Source organism: Crinia signifera, chromosome 8, assembly GCF_055691185.1.
Source record: "Crinia signifera chromosome 8, ASM5569118v1, whole genome shotgun sequence".
Classification (NCBI taxonomy): domain Eukaryota; kingdom Metazoa; phylum Chordata; class Amphibia; order Anura; family Myobatrachidae; genus Crinia; species Crinia signifera.
The window spans coordinates 26,562,802-26,575,006 of record NC_139224.1 but is presented as its reverse complement, the minus strand read 5'-3'; the positions used below and the strand labels follow the sequence as shown (position 1 = coordinate 26,575,006).

The window sequence follows — 12,205 nt, the reverse complement described above, 5'->3', positions numbered from 1 at the left end:
ATAAATATTATTTTGTGGGTTACCGTACTGACCTTCTAACCGAGCAATGCTCACTGTGCAATTAAATATGTTATCTATATCACTACACAAGACAGTGGGGTCACTGTGCTGTTTTCAGACAACCAGCTTGGTAAAAAAAGACTGTGCCAGTCTGCGGGTGCATGTGTATAATCCAAATACAGAGGGTGATTCACACACGCACAGAGCAGGTCGGAATTCGATCCCCCGGCCGATGGTGGCGGTCTGCACATGTTCAAACCTCCCTGTGCGAACGCCTACGGCAAGGATCACATTCGCCAAAGTAGTTGTTCTGTGAGGTGACAAATCCCCTGTATCGATGCCTGCTTGGGGCGGGCGCTGACGTCAGCTGCCCGCCCTGAATTCGGCCATCTCCAGGCAAGATAAAAGTTAGTCTAGACTGACTTATCTGTGGGGGGGGGGGGGGGGGGGATTAGATTGTCAGCGGTAACTACGCAGTACCAGTGGTGTCATGTTCCTCCCGATGTTATGGAACTACACATCCCAGCAAGCCCTGCCACAGTTTTAGCAATCCATTATATAAAGTCTGTGGCAGGGCATGCTGGGATATGTAGTTCCACAACAACTGTCGGCCTGTGAGTTTGACACCACTGCTGAGTAGGTTAATGGACCTTCAGAAGTTCCGCATGGACATTAGGTCAATACGTTGACATAAACTTAGAGGGAAATTTACTAAAGCTTCTAAAAATGAAGAAAGTGGTGATGTTGTCCTTACAAACCAATCAGATTCTATCAATCATTTTATCAGAGGCAATAGAGAAATGGTAGATGTAATCTGATTGGTTGCTATGCAAGTACCAAATCACCTCCTTATTTTAGAAGCTTTAGTAAATGTATCACTTAGAATGCAGAAATGTTCACAATGCCGACATTAAATATGTCGACATCAGAATGTGGTCATATTTTTGGGGGGTTCATAATTAGGGTTAGGCTAAAATAACCATAAAAAAACCATACCTCAACATTCTGGTGTCCATATGGTAAATATTGTCATTCAGAATGTGATTACACTTTAAACAAGTTGACCTAAGTACATCTACGCCGCTTGCCTCCCCCCCCCCCCCCTGGGTGGCACTGGGTAGTGACGGGTAGTGACGTAGGGGTAACTTACAGCTCTTGCAGTTTCTGGCAGAAGCTCCAGCCCCCGGAGCTGATATTGTATATGGAGTTGTTGCTGAGGTAAAGTTGCTGCAGTGACTTCAGCCCGTATAGAGAACCGCTGTTCACTTCTGTCAGGCTGTTATATTCCAGATGTCTGCAAAGACAGGCAAGTAGGGGGGGGAATGATGAATCCATTGGTTAAAATGTGGCCTTTAACTGCAGTATACACATCCATCATACAAATATTCACTGGAGATAAAAACAAGATTGGCATTGTTTACCTAACATTTATACAGCTGGGGAAGTTCAAGTGAAGGAGTATGCACCCCATACCTTGACCTGCGAAACGCGTGTAGTCAACTGCCATTTTATTCAGGACTCACACCTGTGATATCCATATTGATTTAAAGACTAGTATCCGATGGTAATTACACATATTACATATATAAAATGTATATTATTCTTTAGAGCAGGAATGGGGAACCTTTGGTCATCCAGCTGTTGTTGAGCTACACATCCCAGCATGCCCTGCACCGTTGTAGCATGGCCAAATAGCAAAGCTGTCGCAGGGCAAGCTGGGAGATGTGTAGTTCGAACAGCAGCTGGAGGGCCAAACTTTCCCGATCCTTCCTTTAGAGACACAAAGGGCCGGATTCAGAGAGGCTTCTGATTGGCTCTGTCCGGTTATAAGCCTTAGGTTGCAATGTTCCAAGCAGAAAACCAGATGAGTAGGCCTGATAATCGTGAATCTCCATGGGACCACTGCCAATTAGGCCCAAAGTTCAATTTAAGTTTTATTATAAATAAATACAATTATTTTCTGTACTTCATGGAAGTCTAATCAGTATTCCTATGTATGCTGGTCTGCCTCCACTGCGTATATGGGACAAGTTTGCAATACCAGTATAAAATACTTCATAAATTTCCTTCATTTCTAACAGTTATGCATCAATTTCATTTGCTGGCGTTGTGTCCTCAAACATACACGTGTGAGCCAGTTATGTTAGCCACAACTTCAGCCATTTTTCTGCCTACCTCAATGGGGGCCGGATGTACTAAACCAGTCAGCTTCTAGCTGCCGTTTTTCAAACACAGCCTGTAACATGTGAGGTAGGAGCTGATTGGCTGTTTCTTTATCGCTCTCCACTTTTTGAAACTTTGTACATCTGGCCCCCGGTGATTAGCAAACTGGCGACACTGGATGCATAATGTGTTATACTGAAACACGATGTGCAGGACATTGCCCCCGCACAGTCCTCAATAAAATAATAAGGAATTGATGTACAGTATTAAGCAGTGAAAAGATGGGAGAAGCGGACCGGTGGCAAAGTTCTCTACAACATCCAATCAGCTTCTGCCTATAATTTATAAAATATTCTTGATAAATGCAATGCTGATAGGTTGCTAGGGGCAACTTCTTATCACTGCTTGATACAGCAACCGCTAGGTGCATTAGGAATGTTGAAAATTATTGGCAAACACAAACAGTTCTGTTTACATCTCCTAAGCAAGCTCTGGCCTGATTGGCCAATACTTACAGGACTTGCATTTGCGCCAGGCCCCAGAAGGCTCCGTCTGTAAGTTTGCTGATGTTGTTACGCTGTAACTTTAAAACCTCCAGGTGATCCAACCCCTGGAACGTGAGCCCCTCTATCAGTCGGATCCGATTCCGATTCAGCTCCCTGCAATACACAGATATGTCACGTAATGCAGTCACACTGTAGTAGTCGACTCAATGCATGTCAACCCAATATAGTTCAACCCAAAGACCTACAGACTTTTAATGGTGTATGGATCATTGGGTCCCTTTGCCAGTAGTAGAGCTGCTGGTGCCCACACCTTTCCACCAGCTCCTGTAACACCTACATCCACAACAGTAGAGACAACTGGAAACGGCATAATGTTGTGCAGAGCAAGGTTGTCACTGTCAGTCATCCAATTGGTGCACTGACAACTTTCCACTGAGCGGCATTTACTGTCTGGGACGTCCCAGTATAATAAGTGTACAAGTACAAGTTCCCAGTGACAAGGGGGATCCATTGGCGAAATAAATATATTAAAATATGGGAAACCTGTGGCCCTCCAGCTTTTGTGAAACTACACATCCCAGCATGCCTTGCCATAGTTTTAGCATTCCATAATAGCAAAGCTGTGGCAAGGCATTATGGGAATTGTAGTTTCACAACAGCTGGAGGGACACAGTTTTGGCCATGCCTACCCTAGACACTACAGAGTAAATGGTACTTGCGAGTTATCTGGGCGCCCGATTTTGGGTACTTGCGATTTGCATGCGATATCGCATGCGATATCGCATGCGATTTGCTATCCGTTTCATTATTCATCATTACCCCACTATCCCCTTAGCGTGAAGCGTGGCAATCAACGTGAACCCGAAGCGTGGCGAGCGCAGCGAGCCCGCGAGGGGCGGCGGTACGCGTCCTCCGACCTTTTCATGCCCTACTATCCACTAGGGCGTGGAGTGAGAATAGAATAGTGTGGCGAGCGCAGCGAGCCCGAAGCGTGGCGAGCGCAGCGAGCCCCGCGAGGGGACGCGGACACCTTCACAGGTATCCGCGTGCCCTTGCGGGCTTCACAGGTGTCCGCGTCCGCTCGCCACGCTTCGGGCTCGGTGGCACGCTGCGCTCGCCACACTATTCTATTCTCACTCCACGCCCTAGTGGATAGTAGGGCATGAAAAGGTCGGTGGACGCGTACCGCCGCCCCTCGCGGGCTCGCTGCGCTCGCCACGCTTCGGGTTCACGTTGATAGACACACTTTGGGGATAGTGGGGTAATGAAATGAATAGCAAATCTTATGCAAATCGCATGCAAATAGCAAATTGCATGCGATATCGCATGCGATCTCGCATGCGATCTAGTACCAAAATCGGGCGCCCAGATAACTCACAAGTACCGAGTAAATTTATTAAGAAGGGAGTTCTGTTGAAGATGGGATGTTGCCCAGAGAAATCAAACCAAATCTACTTATTTATTTAGTACCTACTAGAAGATAATAGATATAATCTGATTGGTTGCTATGGGCAACATCCCATCTTCAATAGAACTCCCATCTTAGTAAATTTACCCCTACATCGAGTAAATTCCTGCTCCCCTCTATCAGCAATGCAGAGGTTTCCCAATGCACCATTCTGGAACTCACCGCAGGCTAATTCACGCCTAATTGAATTGAGCCCTTTGAGTGCTCGTTTAAGGGTTTAACATAATGAATATTTCACTTTGGTTTTAATTTTACCAACGTTATCAATACAGGGAGTGATGATTTCACCATTTAGATTTTACGATAGCCGGCAAGTCTTAAGATCTCCACGTTGGCAAGTTTCATAGAGACGAGTCATAGGGCCAGATTCACTAAGCTTCAAAAAGTGATAAAATGGAGAGTAATAAACAGCCAGCCAATCAGCTCCTACCTGCTATGTCAAACACTGTGTTTGAAAAATGTTAGGCAGGAGCTGATTGGTTGGTTGTTTATCACTCTCCATTTTATCAGTTTGGAAGCTTAGTGCAACTGGCTCATAAGGAGAAAAACAATTAAAATGGAATACCATGGTCATGACAACCATTGACTGGCTTGTCTAGCTATTTGGGAAACCATCAAAACAACTTCAATGCTTTCACTTCATTTAAAAATGTATACGATGACCTCTACTTTGATTTTGGGTATATTGGACATATAATGGTTCGTAGATTACAAGTAGTCTAGGACAGCATAAATATGCCTAAAGTATACACATTATAACATTTCCGCATACTACTTGTGGTGCTACCTAAATATAGACATGTGGGCAGAAAAGCTGAAGTGCCTAACTGCAGTATTACAGCGACCGGCTACAGTTTTAAAAAACTTTATTAGCAAAGCAAAGATGATTTATTTGACGATCACCATGTACTACATTTCCTGCCTAATCATCCCCTGTGTGGTCTGGAAACATCTCAACGGTGCCAGACCTCAACCAAAGAACGTGTTAAAATTACCGATCGCCATTAAAACTTTACCATCATTGTTTAAGGCTGCGAGGCCCCCGTACGTCTGAAAGTCCCACTGGCTCTAGGTTTATTAGGTAAAATACGTCCCTAATCTTTAAACAAGCCATTTATCCGAAGGTAGAGAGAAAAAAAGGCTAACATGTTTTATGAGGTGGTGTTTTGGAATGAGTGAATACAGAGCATTGGGAAAATCGTCACAGTTGGCAAGTTAATCCCAAGAGGTGCAATATCTGTAGAGGGTGTAGGGAGCCTTAATTAAGCTCTGGACTGGTACTTACAGTTGGGTTAGAAAGGGGAGCCGGAATGCTTTGGCAGGAAGCTGGGCGATTCTGTTTTTGCTCAGACGAAGTGTAAGCAGAGAGCGTGACAAGTTGTCAAATGATCCAGGCTCGAGGCTGTTGAGCTTGTTGCTCCCCAAGTTGCTGTACAAAAAGGAGAGTTGTGGAAAAAAGAAAAAAATGTCAACTATTTAATTTCAGGCCGCGTGACATTTGCGAATGAGGAGCGGGTCTCTTTTCGCAGAAAAAAAGGCTGTTATAAATATCAGTGTTTAAGTTGATAAACAAGCACTGCATTATTTGTAACAAACATGCCATACAGTATATATGTTCTTATACAAGCCCCTGACAAAAATCTACATGCGTGAAACGGACGTTGGCGCCGCTTCTTTATTCAACTGTATTTCATAAGTAATGATCCCTCCTATCCGATAGGTGAAGTGATACTTTGGGTCTGATTTTGGATTGCTCAATCCCCAGCGTAGTCGCACTGGCGACCGATATTTAGGCTCTGCGCATGCGTATAGTCGCAAATGCGCACATGTGCAGTGCCGTTGTGTGGCCGCCTTCTGCAACTTGCACAGTCGCCAAGGCTTTAGCACAGGGGAGGGGGCTGTCACATGGAGATGCCAGCATTTCCTCGGCATGCCCACAAAAAATGGTGGGTGCGCCCAGGAAAACGCTGGGCGCTGAAGTGGGAACACCGGCGGGAAGCTGCCTGCTGATGGCGAAAGGCTGATGTCAAAGGATGCCAATCGCCGCAGGAGCAAGACGCCAAGACTGACATATTTGCGAACAGGGGAAAAATCATTCAATGGTTGGCAACCATCCAATGATTTTGCCCTGTACGCTCACTGCGAATGGATATTTAGCGAGTCAACCAGAATCAGGCCCTTTATACAGAGTCCCCTTAAATAAATAATTGTCTAACTACCTAATAAACTCTTAATTTACAATTCTTGTCATTCATATATGGGATTTAAATTTAAAGGGAAAAAAATATTTTCTTTTATGGTTCACCAGCCTTTGGTATAGAGTATTGCTGAGTACACACTTGGCCAACAGATCGGCTGCCCGGCTGACCAATCTAACGATTGGAAAGGTTTATGCTTAAATAATCTTATGTATACACACTACACATCGGCTGCCCAAAATATCTGCCATCAATTAAATATACCCTCCAGCTTGTGACATCATATTCAATGGACTCTGCAGCCGACATATTGATCAGTCGGTGGACTGGCCATACACATAGGCAGATCTAGCGATAGATCGGCATCAGCTGGGCTACAGGGCCGACTGGCTAGGTCTGTGAATGATGTCGTTCACAGACAGAATGACTGTACAATGGCTGATGGTCCAGATGATGTATAGTTTGTCAGCTCATCACCAGGAGAGGGATACCCCATATTCAGATTAGGAGATGGGGAGATTAGTACATAGACTAAAGTTACTCCGCAAAAATGTGGGCAGCATAGTTCTGACAATTACCATGTAGTTACATTACTTACAGCTCCTTTATACGCAGTCGTAAAGGAAATGAACCACTATGAATTTTCGTTATTTCATTTGAACTCAAATCCAAGGTCTCCAGTACAGTGTATTCCGTCAGTTCATGTTGCTCGATACTCCGAATCTTATTGTGGTGCCTGCAAGAAACGAAGATGACATCATCAAAAAGGACCAAGCATGTGACATCACCACAACCAGGCAAAGAAAAGTAACACATTCTGCAGCGGCAGAAAGAGGACTCCTTGCAATCGCATTATTTGTATGGCTGGCAGGCAATGTCTATGTCAACAGTCAATAGGTTGAAACCATAGGGTCAACATACAAATGGTCAACATGGGCAAATGGTCAACATGAGTTTTTGGGGTTAGTTTTTGTTTACTTTCTCATAGTTTACCATCCACGTGGATTCCAATTGTGAACGGTAAAGTGTGCAGAGTGAAGCTGTAGCAGAGCAACGCACCTGAACCAAAGCATGGCGCGCAATGGGCTGCGATACACTAACTGGTGGCCCACGACCTCAGCTGTCAGGCACAAGCAACGTTAACTATATGGAGTATATACAGTATACTCCAATAACAAGGTTGTACAGTACTGGCAAAAGCATGGCCCAGACAGAAAAAAAAGGGATGGCAAATGGGTTAAAAAACAGATGATTTGAGTGCATCTATATTGCACATTCGTTTTCCTGCACCTTTTTCCCCCATTTTCCCAGTGCACAAGTGTGGACAAGCCCTGAGGATCTGCTAAGCCTGTTTGGACTTCATTCATCCAGCAGGAAGTGAACACACTCATATCAGCATAAAAGTGACTTCTATGCGATGATGCTGAGTCAGACCTTCCCCAGGGAAGCTGGACAAATTCTCAGGCCAGGCTGCACATGGTGTGTTTGTTCAGGTGGGAATTTAATCCTAAAAAGCAAGGATAGGGCAGTGGCTGCATACATGAACCCGGGAGGCCAGAAATATATAAACCTGTGTGTTCCTACCATCAGTAAAAGCAGATAAACCCCTAAAGTAACAATAAAAAAAAAAAAAAAAACAGTTGACTATTCAAAAGTTTTTTATTTTTATAAACACACACAAACAAAAGCACAATGGTCAGAGTGGAAACATACAAGTCCACCAAGCTCCGTAAGCATAAGGGATTTTGATGGGGAATTGATTGGACGTTGTACTGTGTTGACAGTTGCCAATCAAATCAGAGTCTGCGCAACTTATTTTTTTAATAATCTCTGTTTAAATGGACAAGGGGTTATAAAGGGCGCCGCTAAACCCTTGTGGGTTGCCGGAACTTTCCTATATGGGATATTTACAAAAAGCACCTTTACATATTTTATGAAATTCTATATATTGAACCCAGATAGGTCAATTTATCCAGTAGTAGTTACAGATTTGTCAAACTCATTTTACAATCCTTCCTCTTGTCCTTAAAACATTTTAGAATTTTTTTTTTTTACAAGTGAAAATAAAAAAAGTAAATTGTAAATTGCTTTCTTCTTTCCGAGTCCTTAAAGTTAATTGGCAAGGTCTTGTTTATTGCTCTTTCATTGTGAAAATTAAAATTAGCCAACACTATAAAAAACAGTGTGCGTTATTTTTACAAGACTAGAATGATTAAGAACATTATAATGAAGGACACTGGGCCAGAGATTTATTAGAAATTTATTAATATTGTTTTTTTATGTTTTTCTCTTTTAAGAGCTGAACACTTTTTAAAGTACGGAACAAAATTAATTGCGAAGTAACGACCCACAGTTGATTTATTTTACAGCGGCATAAAAAAACTCAGCCATATTTGTCTTCGCTCCACATTGAAGTCTGTTAGTCATTAGACTCTGCTTGAAAATGGCTTTTTAAACTGTGTAATTGGACGTTCTATAGATCAGCATAAAAGTAAAACACCTTTAACACCATCTAGTCTCCCCCTCAACATCAGAGTTTGAAATCCATCCAGGCGGCTTGTGATGATAATATATAGTTTTCCTTTTATTTTACCTTCCCGAGGTTTTCCGTGAAACAAGAGCTGGCTGTCAAAATAGAGCTGGAAAAACATTCAGTCACTTCAGCTGGAAACGGCCAATGCTTAAGGCAGGACTTTTATTTTGATATAAAATGATTGTGATGTCATGCACTTTTAGGTGAAGTACTACGCAGAGACTGTTAGTATGAGGGGTTCGTTACATCATCCTATATAATAAACGGCTTATGCTGCTCCTCAGCTCTATGGGGGAAATTAAAGCGTTTTGCACTTCGGACAGATGACATCCCGCAGAGGAAGTCAACTGTTGCTTTGTATGACATGTACATGGTCCGCATTTACAGAAGGTCAACACCACACGCAAAATGTCGTGCCATAGTTTTAGCATTGCCAAATAGTAAAACTGTAGCAGGGCATGCTGGGATGTGTCGTTCAACAACAGCTGGAGTGTCAAGGTCAGCCATCACTGCTATAGACCAACTTTCATCCAATCATCCGACTAGTTGGTTTTGATGGAATAAAAAGCTGGTACTGGATGGGAGCAAAGGATTCACTCCCAAAATCTGTAAACAGGAAACAACAGGATGGAAAAAAAAATTGGTAGTACTCCACCGAACAAAGAGTTGAATTGTAGGATGAAAGTTGGTCTGATGTATGGCCAACATAAATTTATATTGCATGGTTATCACTGGTAAAGGGAGACATACATGTAGTCGAGAGCCAAAAGGACGCGGGGTAGGAGGGAGCCTGCAGTTTTGGTAATATCTATCAGATGCATTCTAGGGAATTTAAACGTGAATCACTGCTAAATAATTCAAAACAGCTTGTGAATCCCAAATACCATATAGGGCAATAAGAGTATTTTGGAAATACCACCATTATTACTGTGATTAGGTGCCAGTTCCATAATTGCAACCAAATGTGCCGCATGTAAGCAATTCCACTAAAGTACTATCCTTGATTTAACTAGTTTGTTTCTAATGTATAACATGCGGTAAAGGCCGTTGTGATCAATAATTGTATTCTGTGTTCTTTTATTTTGTTTTACTACAGATTACATATTTCGGGCATTAAGAATCTATTAGATGTATATTGTTTCTGGATTAGTCAGGGTTTACGAGTTAGGTTAAAACCAGAAAACAGATTGATCTGCAATCTGCAATTCATGCCTGGAGAACGCTGGTCAAATAATGAGAAAAGGCCAGGGACACACAGATGCTGCTTGGGAGCGGGAATAGAGGATGCATCATGACATGTTGCATTATATACCATAGATTTATCGAGAGGAGAAAAAAAAAACAGAATAAAAATATATATTTTTTTTTTTTACATTTTTAGCATTTTTTATGTTATTTGTTTTTAAAAGCACTAATGCACAAAGTGTCCATTGTAGGGCTTGTTATGGCGAGGCATTGACTATTTGGGAGGACACATTGCGGGGAGTGGCCTCTTTGGAAGGAGGCGTGGTCAGGTGACACCCCTTTCCGTTACTGTGTGGGCGTGTTTAGCAGTACTGGAGATGTTGGTGCGCATTCGCTCCCAAGATGTTTGCTTGACAAGTGTCAGTGTTCTTCATCAACTCTCCCCATCCCCACCATCAGCACAGCGGGAGTTGAGGCAACGTGGACCCTTTGAGGTCAACAAGGCTCTGCTATAAGAGCAGGACAATTTAAAGCACTTTAAAATCGGTAAGGCACAGTCTCAAACGGAAATAGCCTAGTGGGAAACCTAAATATGTACCAAAAGTAGTTTTAGAAAGCTAGAACATAATAGGCCAGATGTATCAAGCTTCAGAAAGTGATAAAGAGGATAGTGATAAACAACCAGCCAATCAGCTCCTCCCTGTAATTTTTCAAACCCAGCCTGTAACATGAGCTTATTGGCTGGCTGTTTATCACTCTCGATTTTATCGCTTTTTGAAGCTTAATACATCATCTGGCCCAATGTAACGTAAATAATAAGTGTACTCTACATGTACATCATGAAGGCTAAACAAATGCGCTATTAATTAATTAGGAGTAATGACTCAAGGATTATTTTGTTTACCAGACTACTATGGAGTAGGGAAGGGAAGGCCAAAATTGGTCTTCAAGAACTAACAACAGTTTGTTTTCCAGGCCACCTGTGGATCTGTAGAATGTGTCAGTTAGGAATGAATGCAGCACATGTTTGAAAATATGACAGTGAGTAATGACTGCACCTGTGCTCCAGATAGGTGATCTGGAAAACATGAACCGTTAGTAGATCTTGGGAGGACCGGTTTGGCCAGCTCAGGATTAGGGAGTAAAATGATAAACCTAAGTGTGATTTCTTAATCCTGCAGGTCCCGGTTTAATGAATACCATGTTTTCCCCACAGTCAGACTCTCCAGAGCACCGTGGACCCTTACAAAATCAACCACAATAATAATTATTGCAGGTCATAATGAGGAAAACACATACACATTCTGGGGGACATTTACTAAAGGAAATTTGTAAAAAAATAGGTGTATTTGTATCCAGAAATACACTTATTTTTGACATTTACTATCCCGAAAATACGGCAATTCGTATTCGTATTGATAGCACATCAATACGACTACGAATTGCCGTATTTTCGGGATAGTAAATGTCAAAAATAAGTGTATTTCTGGATACAAATACACCTATTTTTTTTACAAATTTCCTTTAGTAAATTTCCCCCTATGTGTCAAATCTCACACAGCTTGCAGTTTTCGCTACGCACAGTGACGTTCTTTGAGAACGTTTCTTGAAGTACACAGTACAATAGGCTGCCGTGCTGCTAAGACTCTATATGCAATAAGAGTAAATATTCGTCACCCCCCGTGTAGGATTCCCAATTATTCCTTCATATCCATAGCCATTCTGCAGAGACTTCTGTGTTGCTCAGTCTGTTTAATTGCAGTTAAATGTGGATTGATCTGGACAGTAATTAGCCAGTAAAACAGATTGATTTTTTTAATAGAGTAATGCTCTCTGTAGTGACAGTGTAGACCTATTGATTTAGTTTCAACAGTAAATACTCTGCAGAAAGCCGCTTCGCCCTTTGTGATCCATCTAATCCTATTTTCCACTGCCTTAACCACCCAAAAGGAGGCTTCCGTTAAAGTTTGCCTTTCCCTCAATACTCAACAATTAGTAATCCTTTATAACACTGGGCTTTAGATCTAATATTAATGAATGGAGTTCCCAATCACTGTTTTAATTCTGACTTTAATTGGCCACATCCAATCCATTTAAAACCACCATCAGGACACTTTTTTTTTTTTTTATGTGTGTTACATGAGCGAGGGAG

At 42.3% G+C, this 12,205-nt stretch overlaps 1 protein-coding gene across 1 annotated transcript in view; it reads right to left on the bottom strand.

The window, feature by feature from the left end:
• The window catches only part of LRIG1 (leucine rich repeats and immunoglobulin like domains 1), an 89,756-nt gene that overhangs the window by 23,514 nt on the left and 54,037 nt on the right, over positions 1 to 12,205 (bottom strand). The window contains exons 4-7 of the mRNA XM_083156028.1: positions 6,934 to 7,071; positions 5,423 to 5,566; positions 2,679 to 2,822; positions 1,151 to 1,294 (exon numbers count right to left, since the gene is read on the bottom strand). Of these exons, the coding sequence (XP_083012154.1) occupies positions 1,151 to 1,294; positions 2,679 to 2,822; positions 5,423 to 5,566; positions 6,934 to 7,071 (570 nt within the window). The remainder of the gene's footprint in view (positions 1 to 1,150; positions 1,295 to 2,678; positions 2,823 to 5,422; positions 5,567 to 6,933; positions 7,072 to 12,205) is intronic.